Raw genomic sequence first — 25,285 nt, 5'->3', positions numbered from 1 at the left:
CGGCCTAATGTGGACCGAAGGGTGGCCGAGTTTGTGAAAATGCCGGGTTATCGGGAATGGGGTTAAAAAAGGATAAGTATGCGTGTTTCCTCAGAAAATATTGTACTGTACTTGTATGTATTGTTTGCTTGAGAATACAACAGAGAATAAACTGCCCAAATACCCTTAAAGAAAGGAAAAGTATATCCTTTATGAAGGCATAGAGCCTTTACTACATGAAAATGAAAATTAATGAATACACTGTGTACAGTAATTTACTTGATAAGACAGACCTCAGAAAAATACTTTGAGGCATAAAGCTGTCTATAATTAAAATTAATTAACTAAGGATTTTTTTGCCCTGCCAGGATGTGGCCGAGTTATCTGGACTGCCGGGTTATTGAGTGCCGAGTTTTCGAGGCTCTACTATAATATATTTGAAATATGTGTACCAGGAAACATTTTTCCATTTAAACCAACTTTTACAAATCATTAAAACTTGATTAAATCTTTATTAATTTTTCAGACACATTTCAGACATTCATATATGTAGTCACTTCTAAGTTATCATTAAAAAATTCATATTAAAAAAGTTACAAAATTCTTACACACAATATATTACATATGATATAAAGTTAATTTTACTGACTTTTCATTCTTGACATTTTTAATTTACTTATTGACAACATTTAAACAATCCTATAAACTTCTAAAAACTACATTCAGATTTGTTTTTATAAAACCTTAAAATATAGTTGAAATTAAATATTAAAGTTGTATTCTTGTCACATTTTTACTTCAGTTTGATTTTTTTTCAATACACCATTTTACACCAAAATAGTTCTCTTATTGCAAAATCATATTTTAAAATATAATGCAGCACTGTTACAAAATACAAAAAGTTTAACTCCATTTATGAAGCTTGTTCTACATATATCGTTTCAAGTAATGTCAGACCTTATTGTGTACATTTGTTTATATATAGATATTGATTTATCCCTACAAACCAATAGAAGAATGTATGGCATTAGTTGTCACTGCCCGATACTGAGTTTGACAGGAAGCCAAACCAAGAAAGGTTTGCAGATATCAACCACATTTGTAGCATCAAACAGGGATGAGAATCAGTGGAAAAATACACAACTCCTGATTCCTGAGTTGGCATTTTTTTAAATTGTGTCTGACTCCCAACTCCCATAAAAAGATTTGACTCCTCGACTCACAACTCTCAACCCTCCATCCCAGGGATAAGGAGTCATCAGAAAAATACATGATCCTGGTTCCTGACTTCCAAGTCTGTATTTTTTTAAAATCAACTCAGACTCTGACTCTCCATCTCTGGTGCTGGAGACTCAGAATTGAGAAACCTTAACAAATTTCTTGTGTATTGATACAAAATTAGTCATTTACATACCTAGATTATCATCTAGCTACCTGGGTTGGTCTTGTAGTAAGAAGGGTTACCAAGGTAACCCTTCTTACTCTGCATCCCATCCTGGGTTATTTGGATATCCAATACCCTTAACAACATATGGCAAGACCACTGGAACTTGTGTGACAAGGGGAGGCTCATGCACCAATTCCTTCCAGAGGTGACCCTACTTCTGCACTTTGTCCCCAGCTTCTCCATCACCCAGCTCGTCACTGGGCATGGTGGGTTTGGGTAGTATTTTGTCCAGTTCTTAAGACAGGGCAGTGGCACCTGCCCTTGTGACAACTCCACCCTGTAACCTACCCACATTATCTTTGACTGCCTGCAGTTTGATCAGATTTGCAGGGATCTGATCACTTCTTTCATCAGAAAACAAATTGCCTGGTCCTGTCCATTCAAATCCTTTCTCAACAACAGGAATATCTACATGGAATATGTCAGATTTGCAATGAAAGCCATTAGTAAAGTGTGGCAAGATCAGCAAGAAAAGACATTACCTGACACGCAAGATGCCAACACTTGGGCAATTCTCACATGAATGGCATCTACATAATGTTTTACTATTGTATATTACTCTCTACTGTAATACTATATGTTCAGTTTGTATTCTACATGTTCTTATTTTCTGCCCACTGTATAGTATTTTTAAATGGAGGGGGTAGCCATACTAGTTGTAGTTTGTATTTTAAATCAGGAATTTTGTATTATTGTAGTAATTGGGCATATGCAGTCCTAATTATGTATTCATTAATGTGCCACTGGTCTCTTGGTCAGTGTATTTTGTATTTTCTTATGTCTAACAAATGACCTCAGGCATGTGTGTAAGAGTTCTCTTCCTTCCTTCCCCCTTCCCCTTCCCACTTTCTTCCATGGCTGTATCCTTAGGTAATGGCCACTTATTCTTTCCTCTATATATATATTTATATATCGTTGGTGCACAAGAATAGTGACACAACTCAAAAATTTCCAATTTTGAGTTTATTGTAGAAATGTATAGCAAACTCCCCATATTTTTATATGGAAGAATGAACATTAATATTTATTTCCAAAAAAGATTTGGAAATTTTTAAAATCCAAGATCACGACAAAGCCTTGCAGGAAACAAGAAACTTTTAAATATACAGTAGAGCGTCATTTATCCGAATCAATTGGGGACTGAGGTTGTTTGGATAACTTATTTTTTGGATAACCAATTATGTATGAAAAAATATATTTATATTAACTTATCCCATGTTGAAATTTTTCTTTGTTGAGTGTCATTTCATGTTGAATTTTTGTTGATGTTAAGCCTAACGTAAACTTTTTAAAATAATAATCGTGGCTATTGTATCATAAAAAATTATTTCTTTATTTTTTACAAACAAAATAAATATGTATATTGAAAAATATAAAAACAAAAAAAAAATATACTTTAGAAGTTGATCTAGTATCAAAAATGTTCGATTCAGCATGACACACAGTCCTCAGAAAAACACCACACAAAAGTGCCAGTGCTGCCAGCTAAAACACACACACCAACAAAAAAATATTGGAGTAGCCCAAGATATAGCCAAAGATTGCAGCGCCACAGCACTAGCGAAAATTTAAATTTGCCTACTGGAATGCTTTCGGATAAATGACGCTCTACTGTATATTCAACAAAATGCGGTTGGGAAGAATGAGAGGAGCATGCTGTGGCTTTAAGATGTGGATTTTATAGAATTTACCCATGGATTGAACAATTCAATTGGTACTGAATCTTCCTCTGTCCTCCCTGATAGGTTCCTTTTTGTATCCAGATAGAATTAGACCTGATTGCAGCTCAACCTTTCTCACACCCCAATGTTAACTCAACACTGTACATCTCAATCTTTGATCATAGGATGTTTAAACGAACCTTGAAACTTTTGTTCATGTTTTGATGAGTCTTGTTTTCTTTCTTGTCTGTTAAGAATTTCTATTAGGTGTTTTGTGATATTTTTATTAAATGAAGTATTTTATGGCATTTTGAACTTGCCATTATTTTGTCATATTTATGAGCACCAAAGTCAAAGTTTATCTTTCCAGTCCAATGTGAGCTCAGATCATCTGAGACTTACATCAATATAGTTTTTATCTTTGCATTGTGTTTATTTTACAAAATTCCTTTCCTGAATGGAAAGCTTTTAAACATAATTTAGTGCAGGATTTGGACCTTATTAGAAACCTCACAAAAAGCTTCTTTCAAAAGAATCTATAACTGGTCTAATTTTGTACAGTTTATCATGGCCTGATTGACCTTTAGGTATTTCTTTTTCTTTAACATTGAAGTGAAGACTTGCTTTTTCTCAAAAGCACTTATTAACATGGTGTTCTTCACAAACTCATTTCTTAATATATCAAGCCAGTAATCTCCTACTTTGTCATTATGGTACAAATAATAATGATTGGAATTTGTACATTTACACCTATGTATTTCTGTATATCAGTTATGGAGGGTTTGAAAAGTTTACTTGGATTATTTTGTGTTGTAAACAGCAAACTTTCATAAGCTATTCACTTAAAGAATTCATCTGTAAGAAAAAATTTTAGAAAAGCTAAAACTGAAACAGTGTCTCTACATCTTCTCTAAAGCTAGAAGATAGTTCTAGCTTTATAATTAACAAATCTATTGTATATTCAACATAATAATTTTTTTTTTGTGTGATTAAATTTCAGAGCACCTTTAGATGTTTCAGACTTATTGGCAAATTTTTATTTCTTGAAATGAAATATCAGATACTAGTTGAGTAGTTAATGGTTGCAGAGCATTAATCAAGAAATATGAAATAGAACACATATTTATAGAATATATTTTCACATTCAGAAATCAAGACAATATGAACCTTGTTCAGGTCCTTTGAATCCTCTTCCACTCCATTCAGGGACTAAACAGTAGGTGAATTGAAGCAAAAACTTTATAAAATTGACCAATAAACAGTATTAAAAATTGCACATTAAAAATGATCTTGTTGTTAACTTTTTATTGTAGGATTCGTCTATGAAATATTAAAAGGGTGTTAAAATTTTCACAACAACATTTGCGTCATACAATCACACTTATTAGAATATATTTTACTAGCTGTTACTCGCGACTTTGCCCGCAGAGGTTTTGCAAGCAAACCCTATTTATATTCAGTATTTCAACAATCATAGTAATTGTTATATAACACCTACCGCTGAGAATAATGAGAATTGCTGAGAATCAAACAAACTATTTTCAATTTGATCAATTTTCTGGAACGTTTACAATCGTTTTATAATCAAACTGATATGCAATAACAAATTCGAATTTAAAAATGTTCGAACATTTGGTTAAAAAATCAAAATATATAAAAATATTTATAACAATGTCTGAAATGTTATTAATTTAATATACTTAAATACTTAATGAAGACTAAACATAACAAAAAATCGCATGTAAAATAGTACAGTAGAAGCCGTTCTTCCGGTTAAGCCTTAATGCTCTCCCTCTCCCCCTCCCGCTGGGGAATTTCGAAAAACCCCTTCCAAGTTTGCATTCTCTTGGCATACCCTACTAAAACGCAGATATAAACAAAAAATCACATGTAAAATAGTACAGTAGAAGCCGTTCTTCCGGTTAAGCCTTAATCCTCTCCCTCTCCCCTGCGGGGGAATTTAAAAAAAATCCCTTCTTAGTGAGCGTTTTCATGACATACCCTAACTGTGTACCGAATTTCACCTCTTTAGGTTCAGCGGTTTGCTCTGGGCGATGATGAATCAGTGAGTCAGTCAGTCAGGACAAGCAATTTTATATATATAGATTTCTAATTAAATAAAAATTATAATAATAATAGATTTTTTTATGTTCAACAGAGAATTAAAACAAAAAAAAGCCATGTTTGGTTAATTTTAGTAGCCATCATCAAGTTACATATTCAAATTCCATAATTCAGAATTGTAAATTTGAATGTGAATATTAATTTTGTGTTGATTAGTAAGTTTAGCTGAAAACATTTATTTTTAAATTCTCTGCTGGATATTAAAGATTTACATGGTTTGGATTTTGCATCCAGTTGTATATACAGTATATAAAAGTATAATTCACTACAATAAAATATAATTGATTTTGCATTTTCATTTGGCTAAAATTTTCATCTACTTTTCCATATTACAATATTCCATCTTTTATTTTTCTTACACTAATAAATCGTAAAATTTAAATAATAATTTTAATTTATTTTCTTATGCATACTCTCTTCCTTTATTTGTATATTCAAACTTGTTATGTACACAAAAAAAGAGACCAGGTCCTACAATAGTTTGAGATTATGAAGTATATATATAAAATTTTTTAAATTGCATTTTATGATTTTGTTACTTTATAATGAAAATCAATTCTGTAGAAGTATCTAATTAATATGAAAATTTATTACTTTAAAACATACAATTTATTTTAAAAGTTTATTAAGTTTAAAAATTGGTAATATCAATAAATTAGCAATTCTTTATTACAAAAACTTAACTGAAAAATTATTGTACATCTTAACTTTGTAAGTATTCCAATATAATTTTGCAAATATTTTTATTTCAGCAATTCAGAGAGAGGAAGAAAAAGCTAAAAGGTCTCTTAAGGATGCTGCAAAGAAAAATAACAAAGATGTTTGTGTCATTCTTGCTAAAGAAATTCTACGATCAAGAAAAGCAGTGAGTCGATTGTATGCTTCTAAAGCTCAGATAAATTCTGTAATGATGAACATGAATCAGCAATTAGGTTAGTAATATTCATTATCTTAAGTACATTAAGTATTTCAATCATTATATGTTTAAATAATTATATTATTAATAGCCATTTGCTATGTCAATCATATAAGGAAAACTACATTATGTAAATTTTAATTTACATAGTATAGTTTTCCTTATGTGACTGATAGAGTTTAAAGGTAATATTCAGTAATTTATTTCAGTGCTCTAATGGTCAGCATTGTCACAAATTTATTTATATTAATCTGAAAACAGTTTATAAAATAAATTGGCAACTATTTTTTACTGGAAAATAAGTTTTAGTTGACAGGGAGAAAAATATACTACATTTTGTCAAATGTGTTTTAATTGCATAAGAAATCTTGATGAAAAGCCATTGATAAGAAATAATTAATTTTATCAAAGTGAAATATCTTTTTATGATCAAAGGCTTAATGCCAACTAATACTTTGTGAAGCAGAAAAGAAGAGATATTGTGTATTACTTAAGACATACTATCTTTTGGTTGGATTTAAAAATAGATTATTCTATTTTTCTGTAATTCGTATCACACAATTCTTTGCACTGTTCACAGTAAAGATTATAATACAAATATCTATTGAAATATTTATCAAATTCAATCTTGAAGCTACTTTATTATGGTAAAAGGTAATGCCTTTATTTTATATGATAAAGATAAAAAAGAACTTAAATTATTTAAAATTTTAAATTAATTGATATTTATTTAATTTTAAACCTTTATATTTGTATAATCATTTATTGAAAATTCCTTGCATTTTCATTAAATAATTATTCAAATATAGTTCAAATTTGAATGAATTTTAATTTAGACTTTTAATATTTTAGATAAGTTTTTATTTCAGGATTATCTTTCCTAATTTCTTTTGTCTGTTTGTAATATTTTTCATTTTCTCTTTTCGAGTTTATTAAACAGATATTCATGAAAAGCTTGAAAAAAAGTGAAATTATAAAATATGCCTTCAATATAGGTTTTTAAGTCTAGCTAAGACCAATTTTATTATAAATTGAAAGTATTAAAAATGAAACTATATTTTTTCTTCATTCTTTTGAAATATGAACACTTGTGAGTAGGAAATAATAGAAGAACAAGCACCTTATTTTTAATTCTACAAAGTATGAACAGAACTGGCCTTTAGACATAAAATGATAGGTATGAAAAATATGTCATGTCCATTGTTCCAAATACATTAAGCATTTCTTATTTGGACTAAGTGATTTGAAAAACAAAAAATTTGAATTGTACTTTTAATATTCTTTTAAAAAAATAAAATAAAATTTTAAGATTTATCAGAACTGTCTTTTTAACTTAAATATTATTTATGGTAGTCTCTGAAGTTTTTTATTTGTTCTCTATTGTGAATGAAGTATTTTAAATTTTTCTGATTTTACAGTTTTATATAATTTAGCATTGCTGTAGTGACTGAAAAAATTAATATCAGATTTTCAAAAAATATATTTTTAGATATTTAAATTTTGATTCTTTTTTAAATATTTAAAAATTAACTTTCAGATATAATTTTAAAAACTTTTAATATTTTTCAGCTACAATAAGGTTATCAGGATCACTTCAGAAAAGTACTGATGTTATGAAAAGTATGCAGAATTTAATCAAATTACCTGAAATAGCCAAAACTATGCAAGATTTATCAAAAGAAATGTTGAGAGTATGAAATTTTAATTTCTAGATTAGATTTAACTATCTAATATATCAATAGTATAAATATATTTTTAATGAAATTTTCTGAATAATTTCAAATGTTATTTTAAAATTAAAATTGTACCTAACAAATATTATATATAAATTTTTAAACATATTTATACATATATATTAGTGCTATTCATTCACCTAACATTAACAAACTGACAGTCAAAAAAATCCATAACCAATATTTTTATAACTTTCAGACCTAAATAATTGTTTTAACAATAATTTAAACTATTACTTATTGATTTTGTATTGATATTGGTTTTCCAAAGTCTGTAAATTAAGTATTTTTTATTAGGGTGAACTAGTAAAATTTAAGATAAAGATGTAATTCAGGATTATCCTTTATGGCTGCTATTTTTTCTAACTAATGAGATGTAACTTGTATATATGTTTAAAGTATTTGTTTTATGGAAAGATGAGACAATCTAAAAATAGCTGTGTGTCTAAGAAGCATGCTCTTATGAAGGCAGAAAAACCCAGTAAATGACCACTACCACTCAATCAACACTGGTAAAAAACCATAAACAATTATTTATTGGTACAAGATGTCTAAAAATTACTCTTGTTCACTCACTGGCATGATTTGAGCCATGATTTGACACATTAACTTAGAATTTCAGTTAATGATGGTAGTATTCATTCACTGGTCAAGTCAACCTATTAAGTTCACAAAAATAATACAGTAGAACCTGATTGTATGATCCATGATTAATCAGGTTCTGCATAATTCAATGTGAACCTGTAAATAGTGTGTGCATTTACTTTTCTTTTACTGTAATTTATGAAAGTTTAAAACAATAACATGTATTATAAAATGATAAAATCTTGTTATTTTTTATTATTTAACTTCAATGTGAGACAAATCATTCATATTAGAAACAAATCCATATTCTTGGTAGCATACCAAATGTTTCAATACATAAAAAAATATATATTTGAATTAACATTTGCTTAACCTAAGGACTTATTAAAAATTAGCCTCTTTACTATATGAAAATTAAAATTTCACATTGTTTATGGATTGGGCTGAATTTATTAGTGAGGCTAAACATGCTTTANTTTTTTTTTTTTTTTTTTTTTTTTTTTTTTTTTTTTTTTTTTTTTTTTTTTTTTTTTTTTTTTTTTTTTTTTTTTTTTTTTTTTTTTTTTTTTTTTTTTTTTTTTTTTTTTTTTTTTTTTTTTTTTTTTTTTTTTTTTTTTTTTTTTTTTTTTTTTTTTTTTTTTTTTTTTTTTTTTTTTTTTTTTTTTTTTTTTTTTTTTTTTTTTTTTTTTTTTTTTTTTTTTTTTTTTTTTTTTTTTTTTTTTTTTTTTTTTTTTTTTTTTTTTTTTTTTTTTTTTTTTTTTTTTTTTTTTTTTTTTTTTTTTTTTTTTTTTTTTTTTTTTTTTTTTTTTTTTTTTTTTTTTTTTTTTTTTTTTTTTTTTTTTTTTTTTTTTTTTTTTTTTTTTTTTTTTTTTTTTTTTTTTTTTTTTTTTTTTTTTTTTTTTTTTTTTTTTTTTTTTTTTTTTTTTTTTTTTTTTTTTTTTTTTTTTTTTTTTTTTTTTTTTTTTTTTTTTTTTTTTTTTTTTTTTTTTTTTGCTTGTTGTTGTTTAGGATATTGTTTTTGGATTTGTACTCATCTTAAGGAATATTAAAAAATTGTGAGTGTGGTTAATAATAATGTTACAAATAGTATGATAGTGTATAGGATATAGGATAGTTTATATACTTGTCTACTAGAGTCTAAATTTTCATTATTATTTATTAAAGTCTGTGGAAGCCTTATATTGATTAAAATAATTATAAAGTATGCTATTGCTATTATTGTATCTCCACTCTGGAGACTGCATTTTTCATATGAAAGATGAAATGCTTAATAAGTTTCTATATAAATATTAGGTGTGGCTGATTATCTAATGCTACATTTAAGAAATAAACTTAGCTGAAGGAAAATAACTAACAGAATTATATTTAAATTTCTGTTGTCTACTTCTGTTATATTTGTATGTTTAAACACATGTTCCTTGCATTTTAGCATAAGAAAGAGAACGTGAAAAAGTATAGATGTGCTATGTGGCTTTATGGTGTTAATGGTATCAGAAAAACATTTGTCTTTGTTGTTATTATATTAAGCTTACTTTCTGCACAATGTGTAAGAATTAATGATGATTTTATTGATTCAAACATAAAATTTTAACATTCTTGCAAAGAAATATTTGTTATTTAAGCTTTCTATTTAAAGTTTTTGACTGATTAGATATTTTAGATATTCAATATTACTGGTGTTGGAGAGTTGCAGAAGACTCATTAGTTGCAACTTGGCTGTCATTGATTCATACAATATAATAATTAGTATAAATAAATTTCATGTAAGTGTTTACAAAATTAAGAACCAAAACTAAGTGATTAACAATTAAGCATATTATCCTAAAGTAAATCTTAGTGTAAAATAATTAATTTTTCAAATTGGTATTTTTAGTCTGAATATTTTATTGTCTAGAGAGAGATTTAGATGTCCAAATGAAACCAAATTTGGTGAGATTTTAGAATATAAAGATGACAGTAACTCTTCCTAAAAAAGTTAATGCCAAAACTCACCACTGTGGCACTTTCAACACTGAAAGCAACAAAAAACCAGTTTCTTTTGCATTAGCACATATGTTGCAGCCAAGTTCTCCACATAAGTATTGAATGTTATTTCTTTAGCTATGATGGCACTCATCTTGCAAGTCTTCTAAAGCAGTTTTATGAAAACAATGGCAATGTTACAGATGCACTGTTATTGTAAGAATTTATGACCAGAACCATTGACTCCACAAATCCTTGGGAAAATGATCATTCAGTTTGAGGAAACTGAATGTCTGGGATTTCAACAAATCATTTGAAGATGTTATCATAACTGTTGTTGACTAGTCAATAAATGATATTGTAGGCTAGTATGCATGTGCATTGTCACAGCAGTTCAGTTGTATCCTATGGCATATTATGGAAGGTACTGAAAAAGTTTGTGCATTATCATTCATGTAAGATCAGCCACAACCTTTGCATTGACATTCTTTACCAGAATAGAGTTGGATGTCATGACTATTAAGGATCCTATGGTGCAGTGAGGTACATTTTCACGTCACTGGAACAGTGAACATCATAATTATTGCTTTTAGGCAATGGAAAAACTCATGTTTTCAGCAGATTCCACTACAATTTCATAAAGTTAGTTTGATGTGGATTCACAGCCACATTTATCCTGGACCATTCTTCTTTTATGAAGTTAGTCCCAATGAGCTTATGTCATGCTCTGTGACAGCCCAGAGATACTGAGAGATGCTCAACATTTCTTTAATGTCATTTCACTAATAATAGATTATTACCAATTATTTCACTGATTAGTCATGTACTTGCTACTGTTTGGCTAATTCATTTTCCAGATCTTAATCCATGTAATTTTTGGTTGTAGAGAAACTTAAATAGTGCAATTTATTGAGGACATATTGCAAATTTGCCAGACTTGAAAGACAATATTACAGTACATGTGTGAGGTATTGCAGAGGATTAATTACAGTTGATTGTTGAACACACTTTATTGCCTTTAGGTTTTAACTTTACAATGGGGACCACATTGAGCTCTGTGGTCTCTACTATGTTGAGGTCCCTGTATAGCATGAGTATCTTGTATAAATAAAATGTTTGCAATGCCAAAAGTGGCATAGTGGTGAGTTTATTAATTAAATTTTTCACAAAAATATCTTCCCCATGTCCTGAAATGTGACCATACTAAATTTAGTTGTTTTTAGACTGCTAAATCTCTCTGTAGACAACATTGAATGATGTTACTTTGATTATGATCATTAAGTATTATAATTAATAATGCATCAATTATTAAAATAGTAAAATGAATTTATTTTATAATTTAATTTATTTAGTTTTTTGATTATTTCAATTTAAAATAATAATAATTAATTTTTTTTTTAAATTGAACTATATAATAATNTTCAACTAGAATAATAATAATAATAATAATAATTATCTAAATATAACACCACGGTTATAACTGGATAAACTGGTAAACCTGTATTACATACCAAAACTCTAGCATGTATTGGTTAATTTATGAAGAAAAACAAATAAAAACACCTCAGAAGCTGGAAAATAATATAAATACTCAGACACCTGTACTGTTTCCTGCAGGTACATTTTCCAATAAATGTACAGTACTTGCTGGAACCAGTGCACAAGGTGTCTGTGAGTATTTAGAAAAACAAATGTTTTCAGTGCACTGAATCATTTAAACATTAAAGGTTGATTCTGATTGGTTAATTGTGATTGTTACATGCCTTGTGGATATATTCTGGAGCTCAGATAAGGTTTTCCTGGCCTGTATCATGGAGTTTCTGTAAACACCAGTGGTGTGCTGTCCTTGGAAGTGGTGGAAGCGTCACTTTCCTTGTATTTTGTAAAATATTAATACATATTGTGCGATTATTTTCATATTTTGATGTACATACTTTGAATTAATTAAAATTAATATTTTATTATAACCACATTAATATTTTATTATAATCTTATTACAAATTTCTATACTACATGTGAAAAAAATGATAAGATTGCTATTGTATATTCAAATATCAGTGGCAGAATGGAAGCACTGCATTGTTAAAACTGGGTCAACTTCCACTGCGAAAATATCTGAATGGTGTAAAGCAGCCAGATTATACGCATTTGCAAATGAGCTTTATAGAGCACTAACCTCTTGCAATTTAGCTGGTGGATGCTACACACCATAATGCTTCCAATGATTCTATCCAGGGCTGTTAGCTGCTTGCCTGCTAGATATTTGGCCACCCTCGCCCCATCATGTGAATCATGAGTAGATTTATAACTTAACCCAGCCGATAAGAATTTACTGGTATGTTTTTATGATAATTTTGTATAGTTAACAGAAGTTTTAAAAAAAATTCATTAAAATATTTGATATATTTATTCTGCTTTTATTCTGCTCTCCCATCTTTTATTACTTACAAATTTCAATGTTAAACTAGTGATACTACCATTTAGTATGTCCCATCTATAAGGGGGTGCAGAAAAAAATGTGTACCATCCTTATACAATGTTAAAAAATTAACTGTTACTTTGGCAGCATCATTTACAACTAAATGTAATGAATGAGATACACAAGGTACAAAATTTATTTTCCTTAAATTTATGACTTGTGTATCCATTGCCATAAAAATTCTCTTTTCACTTCTTTCCCAAGACTACAAATATTCAAGTACAGAGTAACTGGTTTCAACTTATTATAAATAAAACCCTGCTGAAAGATTCGGAATTTTACTTAAACAAAAGCTTAACTGAACCAATCTCTAGCCGAGTACAGTGGGGGACTGATTTCTTCGTGATAATAGATGTAATAAAGACAGTAATTTTTCCAGTTCAATAAGAGTGAGCAAAAAGTTGTAAATTTTAGAAATTTCTGTGGACACCTGGTCCTAAAACAAATTAGAAAACAAATGATGGACAATCTATTAAGTTTAACATGTTTAGATTTTTACAGTTATAGTGAGAAACGTTTAAAATTTACAACAACCCTGTCACGTCCTTTGAGGTATACTAATGATGCGACTAAACAGGCATTTGACATTGACCAGTATCGGCACCCTTGGGATTTGACAGCCTGCACTGCATACCTACCAGGCATCTCTGATTCCATTCATTAGCCACTCATAGGGAGCTATTTGACTAAGTGGATTGTTTTAAGATTTTAAAAAGTAAAGAAGATTTTATATTATTTTTATGTACATTTCTTTACAAAGCTATATTTAATTATAATTTTCTTTAAAAATATTTTGTACATACCTGGATATACATACCTATATACATACATATTTTGTACCAGGTATGTATATCCACCACACATTTTATTTTACCAAGTAAGTTTTTATAATTTTATTTTTAAATGTAGCCCTTATATCATGGCTAGCGATTCAGAATGCAATTGTGATATTAAAAATACATTTAGAGAAGTCTACAGTTTTTTCTGGCTTATTGAACAAACGAATACAAATGGATCCTAGACCATCACTGACGCGCAATTAACTGATTGCCATTGGAAGTCGGCTTCTTACAGAAACACAGCTTCCCTATCATCAAATGTCACGGCATGCCATTGGTAAACACAATCTTTAATTAATATTTAACAATTCCAGCACACGTGACATTCCAAGTTTTGAAAGAAGAAAGCATTCCATGTTAAATGTTGTTCTACATTTCAAAGATGGCCATAACCCAATGATGGTGGATTAAGTTCATGGAAATAGTTTGTTTTTCTTTACATGCTGGAGTTTGGATATGTAATATAGATAATTATCTAAATAGTTTTTATAAAATACATTGCTGAATTTCTCTGATTTTCTTCATATATTTATTTGTTTAGTATAAGGTTTTTCACTCTGTATTAGGGAAAGAAAACAATCAAAGTACATTATATAAAAAATATACAAAAAGTTCATATAATTACAAAAACTTTATACATAAATATTAACCACTGATCAAAATTGTGACCAACTGGTGCCATAATAATAAAAATAAATGGATGAAAATGAATGTTACTTTAAAAAAAACAGTAATAATAAAGTTTACATACCTGATAAAAATTCAAAAACTAAGTATTATGCAAAAAAGTAGACAACAGGTTATCATAGCTGATGAGCACAGATTAAACTCCAAAAAGAAAGGAATTCAGAATATTCTTATAAAACAAAACAATGATAAAATCTTCTGAAATAAAATGTTGTGAACAAAATTTATAAAAATGAGAAATGAAATAAAGCACATTTAACATATCAATGAAAGAATAATAAATTATCTTTTGAAAAATTCATTTGCAAATCTCAATTTACCAAAATATTTCTAACACATTAAGTGCCAAACCCAATTTGTTTACCTTTTTGTAGCTTTAGAATTTCATCCATCCTGTATAAATATACAAGATGTCTGAAATTCTAAAGCTACGAAAAGATAAACCCAGTGACCCAAACTATAAGAATGCCTAATGAAGTTTTGTTGAATAGATTCATACTTAGTATTCCAACTATAAACTATTCTGTAACACAATTATAACAACTGAGATTCATATAAACAAAGTTTCTCTCTCCATTTAGTCAATCTACCTTTTATACTTATCTGAATAATCTTAAACAACAAACCCTATTTCATTTTTTAAGTCAGGATATTTAAGGAATTTGCCATTTCAATGAAATAATATACCTGGATATTTCATTTCATTAATTACCTCAACTCTACTACCTCTGTGAAGCTTTTTTTTTTTTTAAAGGAATCTGCACCATTTTTCCTAAAAGTATAATTTTGATTTAGTCAAACTAACTCTAAGCCAGCAGTCGCCAACCAGTAGTTCATGGAGAAATTCGGACATTAATCAAATTAAGGTTACTCAAAGTATTACAAAAGAAATGCAAAATGCTTGGTTGTTTTTTCTCACTCATTAGGGGTTTTTATTTGAATCTTAAACCAAACATGAAATGACTGTTATCAATAAATCAATAAATAATGTGAGCTTGATTGTCATTCTTTGTGGAAAAGAGCCAAGAATCCATAAACTTATTTCAAACAAACCTCAACAAACATCACAGTAATTTGTTGTAATTAAACATGTAAATTTCATATTAAATAAAGTAAAATGAATTTTTTATGATCATTATTCTATAGATGTTTGTATCGTTTAAAAAAAGTTCATGACAGTGATCTGCAAGATTTAAAATTGTGAGCTTAATGGCCCATGAGGTCAGAAAGGTTGGCAACCACTGCTCTAGACCCATATTATGGACAAATACTCCAAAAACATTTATTAATCTCTGTAAATTCATAACTGAATCATTAACTAGCACAATATCATTAGCATATTCCTTTTACATTAATTTTTATCTTTTTAATATTAAATGGAATCAGATAACTCTCCTTAAATCACTGATTCATAACAAATTAAATTGATATAATTGAGTTCCTTATTAATCAAAAAAATAAATAAAATGTTTTCTATATGTAAACTATATGTAATAGCATGCTGAATTTATAAGATTATCATCAAATTATGAATAATCTATTATTTTACAATGTACAAACTAAGCCAGTAAAACCAGTATAATTTATCAGATCATTAGTGTTTTCATATAGAATATAATTATTAAAATAGATTGTAGCACTTGAATTTTATCTACAAATTAAAAATAATAAAGCTATTGAAATAATATATATATATATATATATAAAGAAATATTATTATTTTGCATAATAGGCAGGAATCATTGATGAAATGTTAGAAGATACTCTAGAAGGAATGGATGACCAAGAATTAGAAGATGAAGCACAGGAAGAAGTTGATAAGGTTCTTTGGGAATTAACAGCAGGTAAATTTTGTAATAATATTTTAATAAAATTTATTTGAAAATTTTCAACATTATTGAAACAACTGTATAACAATAGATAAATATAAATGTCATTCAAGAAACTAGTTTTGAAATATTTTTGAGATTACATAATCCAATTCAGAAGTATTATTATTTTAGAATATTGCTAACATTTCATTATGTACATTTTTCCTATTATGGAATGCTTATAATTATTCTAATCCAAGACATTAGTTTAAAAAATATATTCAATATTGTGATGTAAATTTTATTAGTTTATTATTATTATTTTATATATTAATATACTGCACTTTATTATTCCTGAAGATTAGAGAGTACATTTTTCAAACACATTTTATATTTTTAATACATATATATTTTTTAAACATTCTTTGTTGCATTGTCTGCAAAAAGCACTAAATAGATAATTACAGTTAAATTTCAAAAATAAATTTTCTTTATTATCCTGAAAATAGAGTTGAAATTGCTCTGAAAACATTTTGAAGGTAGTTAAAAATTAGAATTCTAGGAATAGATTCTTAAGTAAAGAATTGTATTTATTTGTCTAGTAGAAAATTTCTTGTATTAAATAAAATTAGTTTAATATTAAAACTTTCATTAATATATTGCACAGTTTAATCTAAAAAAAGATAAGTAAATTTTTGTTTTCTTTCCAAGAATAGATGAATTTAAAATATATTTTTAGATCTTTTAATTGATATTTATTTAATCTATTGATAGTTTGGAATTAAATATAGGATATCCCAAAATAAATCTATAAAAAAGAAGTATAAATGACTTTTTTTACAATTTGTGTAATGAAGAGATTATAAGAATTTGATATTAAATACATGGTTTAGTCATATATACTTACATAAAAAGAAAATAAGTCATTAAGCAAATTATTATTATTGAGGTTGCATCATTTGTCTCAATGACAGTTCTGGAAAATACTTTTTATGAATATGAATGCTGTGTTAGATTAGATTGATTGTAGCAGATGATGGATGGCATTTATAAATTTAAAAATAAATTAAACTAACATATATAATGCTTATGTTTTGAAAAACTTTGTTAGCTATTTTAATTATAAGTTAAAATACTTGACTTTCTATATGATAGATTCATTTTAGTACATCCTGTATACTGAAATATCATCTTTCAAAGTTAATAAATTCATTTATTTTGTTGAATTATCTAAACTCAAAGTTAATCTAAATGATGATAAACTATATTTACTTAATTTTTAACATCTCTAAACAATAATAATTTTACAATGTGTTTCTCTTTGCATAAATATTGAGTTGGATGATTTTAGTTTTAAAATTTTGGGTTTATTAAAAAAATTTTCTTTTGAATTGAAAAAAGGATCTTATTAAAGATAATTTTTTGTTTATATAAAAATATTAAATAAAATTTTTTTTTATTTAATGACAAATACTTGATTTTAATTCTACTTAAATTCACTTGTATTACTTTATTCCAAGCTAATTTTTCCTAATGTAATGCTTTTAAATATTATTGGCCACTTCTGAAAGCATTTGTTTAAAAATTGTTCAATAAACAAGTAAAAATAAAACACAAATATTTTTTGGACATAAAAAATAACTGAAATAATTTCTTCGTATTATTGATGCTCTTTTTAAATTTTTATTAAATTATTAAAACTGAAAGTAAAAAAAATGCAATTTTTTACTCCAATTTTAACTGGTTGAGAGATATGACCTTTTGTTGATTATTTAAAATACTTAAATAATGTTTAGAAGTTTTAGTGATGATTTTACTTTTACATGATTTCCATCTCTAGGCATTGTATAAGTTTTTGAAGAATTGATAATAAGGTCATATCTTTTTAAGTAGTTAAAAGCAGAACAAATAAGTGTTATCAACTTATATAAGTATTGACTTCATTTAAACCTATTAAGTAAGTATTGGCTTCATGAGATTTGATCTTTTCTATATATTGTGAAATTGTTCTCTGATTAATTTTGTTCTAATTAGAATTTTTATTAGCATAACTAAAATATTTTACGATAGTTGTTAATTTATATCAAGAAATTTCTTGAAATAAAATGGTAATACTTTATTTTTGAAGAATTAATGAAGTTAAAACATAAATATTACAAAGTAATAAAATTAAAATACAGTTAGATTTAAATTAGAATTTGCATGTCATTTTTCAAAGATGAAATAAGATATATAAAACAGAATAACCATTTTTATTGTAAGCTGAATATGAAATTACTAGAGATGTTTACTGATACTGAATTGATTCAACTATATCAGCATATTGGAATGTTCCTAATATCAGAATTGATTCATTTTACAAATTAATGTTTCAATCTCTTGTTTTTCTTTGTTTTTTCAATAGTGACTATTGAAAGAAAGATTGGGGCATTGATTTGTAAAATTTACTGCTACCAATATATCGGGAACATTCCGATATGCCAATGTATGGTTTGGGATTGGTTACATTTCTAAAAATTACAAATAAATCTGTACAACTATAAAAATACAAAAATAAAAAGCATTAGTTGTATTTTTTCATTATGGCAATACATTGTTAAATAACACAAATATAGTAAAAAAAATTCTTGAATTTTGAATAAGTGAGTCATTGTCATGTATGACTTGTTGTATATCATTCAAAAACTATATCTCATAAATTAAAATAAGATAATCAATCTTTAAAAGTAATGATTTTCCAAAGGTGTTTTCTTGACAGATGACTAGAGGATATATTGTTCTTGAAAGATGTTAATATTTATGATTAATTACCTTCCTAAATTGTTAGATAGAGATCTTGAAATTGGAACTACTGTTATTGTTACTAATTCTGTCTTAGATCATTTCAGAAGATTTATATCTTCTAAAGTCAGCAAGAAATTTCTTTTTTATAAACATTAAATTTAAAGCACTAATCAAAATTATTAAAATAGATAAATAAGTATTTATCTATAGTTTATCTTTAGCCATAAGTATTGGAAAAAAAAATCCTAAAAAACTTGAGTGACATCATTCAGAAAAACAATGAACATAGTGTCAAATATCATTTTTAATAGATTAAATTTTCCTGCTAACATGTTATGTAATTAAGTCATCAACAAGCAATTAATTATATTGATATTTAAAGCAATAGAATAAACAAATATATTAAAGGTCAATAAACTTGTTTATAAATGAATATAAAGAGATGTAAATATAATAATAATAACAACTGGATTTAAACTTGTTATAGCTGTAAAAAACTCCACATTCTCCATCAAATAATACTTGATATTGTACAGTGGCATGCAGTGACATTTGATGATAGGGAAGTTGTGCTGGCCCTGGGTAGAATCGTTGGAAGCATTATATGATATTTTGGTGTGTAGCAACCATAAGCTAAACTGTGTGAGGTTAGTGCTTTGTAAAGAACATGCACGAATGCATAAAATCTGGCTGCTTTACATAATTCAAATATTTTCGCCATGGAAGCTGTCCCATATTCGACAATACAGTGCTTCCATTGGGAATATGCATATATGAATTTATATTCAAATATACAATAGCAATCTTATCATTTTTTTCACATGTAGTATAGAAATTTGTAATAAGATACATAATGAGGTTATAATAAAATATTAATTTTAATTAATTCAAAGTACATCAAAATATGAAAATAATTACACAATATGTATTTATATTTTAGAAAATACAAGGGAAACAGTGCTTCCACATCTTCCATGGACAGCATGCCACTGATATTGTATACTCTTTTTTTGGAGGCTAGAGTGAGGCCTGCAATGTCATGAGGCTCTAAGCTGTAGCTTATTTAATTTTCTTATAAATTTAACCTTGAATAACATCAATATGCTTCATATAAACTTTATTCATTAATTTTTAGAATGAGGAAAAAAATTATGCATTTTTATACCTATAATACATTATTATATTGAAAAGTCAAAATAATTTTTGTGATGGTAATTACCTTACAAATTTTATTGCATATTATATTTAATTGTGTATATATAATACAATTTAATCTTTCTTTCTTCACTTGCATATTTTTTTATATATGTTTAATAAAACTTATGAATAACTTAAAACTTTAAAAAGTATTGTAATAAAATTAAAATGTGACTGAAGAGGAGCAAAGAATACCCAAAATGCATTTGCCCAAATAAAAGATAACTTGAATTGGAGTGTGGCTTCCTAAATGAAAAAAACATAATTTAAACATGACATATACTAAACTGTTTACATATAATTATTGTGTAAGTCATTATAAGTTGATAAATAATTTATTAAAGATTAGTTTTCTAATATGTTCTTAGAAGGTACATCTAATATTAAGTTTTAACATTTTATTCAAAGATTCATTTTATTATATAAATAAATAAATAAATTTCCATTCAAAAATATAGAGCAGAAATATAAATTAAAAACAATATAAACAAACAATGATTTATTCGATGATTTCAAAAAATTATATTTATTTATGTTACTAATTTGTAATTAATTTTACATATTACTCAAGTGTTCCTCAAGTACACATTACTTAAATATTAAGTATGCTTCCTCTAATTCACTTTTAATGACAAAATAACTGAAAAATATTTATATTTAAAAGCTATGAACTAATGGTAACATTTTATTTTATTGTATATACAGGTAACCCCCGTATAACACGGCACTTCTATAGCACGGATTCGCTCTAACACGGTTCGAGAATTGGTACCATCCCCCGTATAACACGAAATGTAATAAATTTTTACATACTTAAGTAATAATAGTGCACGAAAATTATTATTTTTGTGAACTATTAGTACTTAAGTATGTAAATTTTCTCTTCTCGCCTTCTGTCGATACACGTGGTCCGTCTCGAAACTTGTTTCAATGTTGCCAGATCGCGACGCTTCTGCTTCTGATGTTGCCGAATGTTTTTCCCTTATTCCATACTTGCTTTATTCTTCATAAGTGCTTAGCACCATATAAGGAAATTTATAAAGATCTTTTAACTAGAAGCAAGCAATCTAAAATTACATACATTTTGCAAAAGGTAAACCATGGATCTGAAGATAATGCAGAAAAATGCTCAGAGGATAAGGATAACTTGCAAAAAGAAAACGCTCTCGGTTAATTAATAGTGTTTTTAGTGATGATGAAGAAAATATTGTTTAATTTATATTAATATGTATCACTTAAAAAAATTTTAATGAAGATATTTATCTTAATTATGAAAATATACTAGCATGTTTTTTAATTTTTGGAACCTAACCCTCCTTTTCGTATTAGTTCTTTGTTTTATAACACGGATTCACATAACACGGCAATTTTTTGGAACGTAACTACCGTGTTATACGGGGGTTACCTGTATTTTATGGATTCTTAGGTTAACAACAATGCTTTAATAACATGTTGTTAGTCTGCACTTACTAGTCTCTTGATGCTGCCAAGTGGGAAAAGTTTTTTCTTCTTACTTTCTATTTAAAAAAGTCTTCGCTTAAAACTACAAGTCATAATATCATAGATATGGAGACTGTTATTATTACTGGTATTATTATTAAACTCATATAATTAAATGCATAAAGTTTTAGTCACTCTGTCAATCATTCATAAACATAGCAATTGAGTCATAATAAAATATAATTTACAATAGGATAAATTTGAATATAAAGAGAGAGAACTTATTTAATTTATAAATGGGAAAAGAATTTTGTAAAAATAAAAAACATTTAATAACATATCCAAAGTTTTTGTTATAGAATATTTGATTTAAATGAAACATAATTGCTATAATTTGTATCAGTCATTAGATGATGATATAGCTGCAAATAACAATCCTATCTGTAACCTGAACAATCAAAGAAATGACAGCTAACTTTCATTATGGTCAATAAATTTATATGCAGTGTTTTGAACATTTATTTTATGGCCTCTATATTAAATTTGTGAATTTATGCATTACATGTATGATTAAGAATTGGTAGTGTGTGGTAATTCGGCATTTATGTGCATTTTAAATTTTGTGAGATATTTAATTTTTTTTATTATATAATCGGACAATTATAGAAGGAAAGTTAGAATTATATATATATAAAAACAATATGTATTGTAAATTGTATTGTAGAAGTAAATTTTTTAAGACAAATAGCTGCAATGCATGATGAATAGAAACACCATAAATCATATTCACATTTTATTTATATTCTAATAAATCTAATTAATGTGCTTTCTTACCACACCGGGTTGTATATACTCCAAACCAACAACTACCTACAATTAACCATTAACCGGTGCGAAATTCTTTAAAATCGGCGAACGTTTTCGATTCCCCTCCTGGGATCTTCTTCAGGCTTACTTCTTTATAGCTTTCGTTATAACCGGATTCTTTAATTCGAATGTTTTTTCCGGATTCTTTAATTCGAAAAAACATTCGAATTAAAGAATCCGGTTATAACGAAAGCTATAAAGAAGTAAGCCTGAAGAAGATCCCAGGAGGGGAATCGAAAACGTTTGCTGATTTTAAAGAATTTCGCATCGGTTAATGGTTAATTGTAGGTAGTTGTTGGTTTCTAATAAATCTTTGGGAGTCATCTTATTAGGTGAGTCATAAACCTAAAATAAAATTTTGAGCTAACAATTGCGATTGATTTAGACACCAGTTTAATTTATGTATTATATTTATAGTAATATATTTATATGGAAACAGTTTAATGTCAATTTTCTTTATTAAAAGAAAGTTTTATTTTTGATGAATTGAATAAAATTATCTTCTACACAATAACTAGATCAAACTACTAAGCACAATCAACAAAACATCCAGTAACCAACCTTAATGTAAAAATTGACAAACAGTTTTAATCTTAAACAAGATCTGTGCCAGATCAACAATGATATTCTAAATTGAAATTTTCGAAAAAAATTATTTTTTGTTCTACAAATTCCAATTTAAAATATCATTGTTGACCTGATGCAGATCTTGTTTAAGATTAAAACTGTTTGTCAATTTTTACATCAAAGTTGTACTGGATGTTAAAAGCTTTATTGATTGTACTTAGTAGTCTGATGAATTTCTATTTTGTAATTAAAAATTAAATTATATTGTATATAGTCACAAAACAGTATATTTAGATAATCTATATAGTTACATTTAGATCAGCAGTGGGCAATCTACATCCATGGGCTAATTCTGGTCCTCAAACATATGTAATTTAGCCTGTTATAATTTTCAAAATATATACTGTATAATAAACAGTCCACAGAATACTGAGTAATATAGCAATTGTATAATTAGGTGTATTATAACTTTTTATTATATACCAATTCTATATATGTTGCCTGATATGTTTTTTTGTGTGTCTGTGTTCTTTTTGACTGTTTTCAATCTATTTGTTGATCATGATTGAATTGTCAACTAAGCTGATTACAAATTGTAAAAAGTAGAAAATTTGGTCTCCATGCATTAATACATATATACATACATATTCACATTTTATTTTGCCTACAATTTAAAAAGGTTGCTCACCCCTGATCTAGATAACTTTTTCTTCAAAAATAAATTTGTATTTGGCATTTTTTCTTTTTGAGATTGTTTTAACATGTTATTTCATAATTATTAAATATTTAAGTCATATCTTATGCACATTTCAAAGTATTTTTTAATACATAATATATAATAAATTATACTTCAAGATAAATTTACTTCAATATTTGTATAAGTTCTTGTTATACTTAATTTTTGATGGCTATTATTAATTTATTTATAGGACAACTTGGTGAAGCACCCGCTGCCGTCACCGAATCCTTACCAGCAGAAAAAGAGGCAGAAGCAGAAAGTGCAGTGGATGCTGAAGACACTGATGTTACAGAAATGCAGGAACGCCTGGAAGCTTTGCGAAACTAAATGAAGAAAGTCAAAATGACAAAACATTATTATTTCTCTTATCTTGCTTAAAGCTATTTGTCCTTCATTTAATTAGAATGCATCTGTTTTGTAAATTAATTTCAAATATTTAATAAATTCTTAAAAGCAAAACAGATTTATGTAAAAACAAAAATTTCAACAATAATTAATATGCAGTATGTTGTAAATCAGCCTTTATAATTCAATTGCTAAAAAAATTTATTGATTTTAATATCTTTATAATAATTTATAAACAAGTCATAATGTAAATAGTGCTTTATGTAGAATTATCTTCTGTAATATTAATTCTGTGTGTTTCTCGATTGATTTTTAAATTTAATGCAAAAGTTTGTTTATTAAGAATGAAATTACATAAAATCAATAATGTATATTAAATGTAATCATATAAAATCAATATAAATATATATATTTTTTTTATATTTATTTTTTAAAAATAATTTTTATATACAAATTACAATATTAAACATAGCCTACATTGAAATAATTATAACACAATGAATCGATGACAATTCAAACTTTACAAGTGTTTGCAAGCTACATTCTAATTAGTAAATATAATTAAAAGATTTTATAAAATAATTTCATATGTTGCAAATTAACAACAGAACATATAATTGGCATCATTACTTTATAAGCCGATGCAAAATAATAATTATTTTATATATATAAAATTTTACATTTATATCTTTGATATTTTTCTGAGATTTGCCATAAATTGTAAGTTACATCCTAAATATGCTTCCAATCATTTGTATATTATAAAAGTAAAGAATGGAGGAAAAAGTTTAAACAGATTTTTAAAAAATGATAAAATGGATAATAATAATTGAGAATTTAAAATTATTATTAAGCTAACATCTTGTACTTGGAGTTTTAACAGAAAATAAGAACTGGAAAGATGAATGTACTTATCAAATAATGGTTTGTCTGTGATGTAAGTAAAAAAAATTTATATAAAATAGAATTAACCCTTAAGATCTAGGAAAATGAATATTGAACATACACAATGTTGAAGTATATTATCTGTCAGCTAATGCTTCATTTGCAATATTGCATTAGCTTTTACTGGCAATTTTGTTACATAAATTTAACGAAGTTAACATCCTTGATAAATATTTAA

At 26.7% G+C, this 25,285-nt stretch overlaps 1 protein-coding gene across 1 annotated transcript in view; it reads left to right on the top strand.

Moving 5' to 3' along the window:
• The window catches only part of LOC111613334 (charged multivesicular body protein 3-like), a 26,144-nt gene extending 1,577 nt beyond the window's left edge, over positions 1-24,567 (top strand). Inside the window, exons 2-5 of the mRNA XM_023354687.1 lie at positions 5,928-6,143; positions 7,697-7,818; positions 16,145-16,256; positions 24,008-24,567. Of these exons, the coding sequence (XP_023210455.1) occupies positions 5,928-6,143; positions 7,697-7,818; positions 16,145-16,256; positions 24,008-24,144 (587 nt within the window). The 3' untranslated portion in view covers positions 24,145-24,567. The remainder of the gene's footprint in view (positions 1-5,927; positions 6,144-7,696; positions 7,819-16,144; positions 16,257-24,007) is intronic.
• The last annotated feature ends 718 nt before the right edge of the window (positions 24,568-25,285 follow it).

This window comes from Centruroides sculpturatus, unplaced genomic scaffold (assembly GCF_000671375.1).
Source record: "Centruroides sculpturatus isolate CEXI.00-Female unplaced genomic scaffold, Cexi_2.0 scaffold134, whole genome shotgun sequence".
NCBI lineage: Eukaryota > Metazoa > Arthropoda > Arachnida > Scorpiones > Buthidae > Centruroides > Centruroides sculpturatus.
The sequence above is the reverse complement of the archived record's forward strand: the minus strand, read 5'-3'. Positions and strand labels throughout refer to the sequence as shown.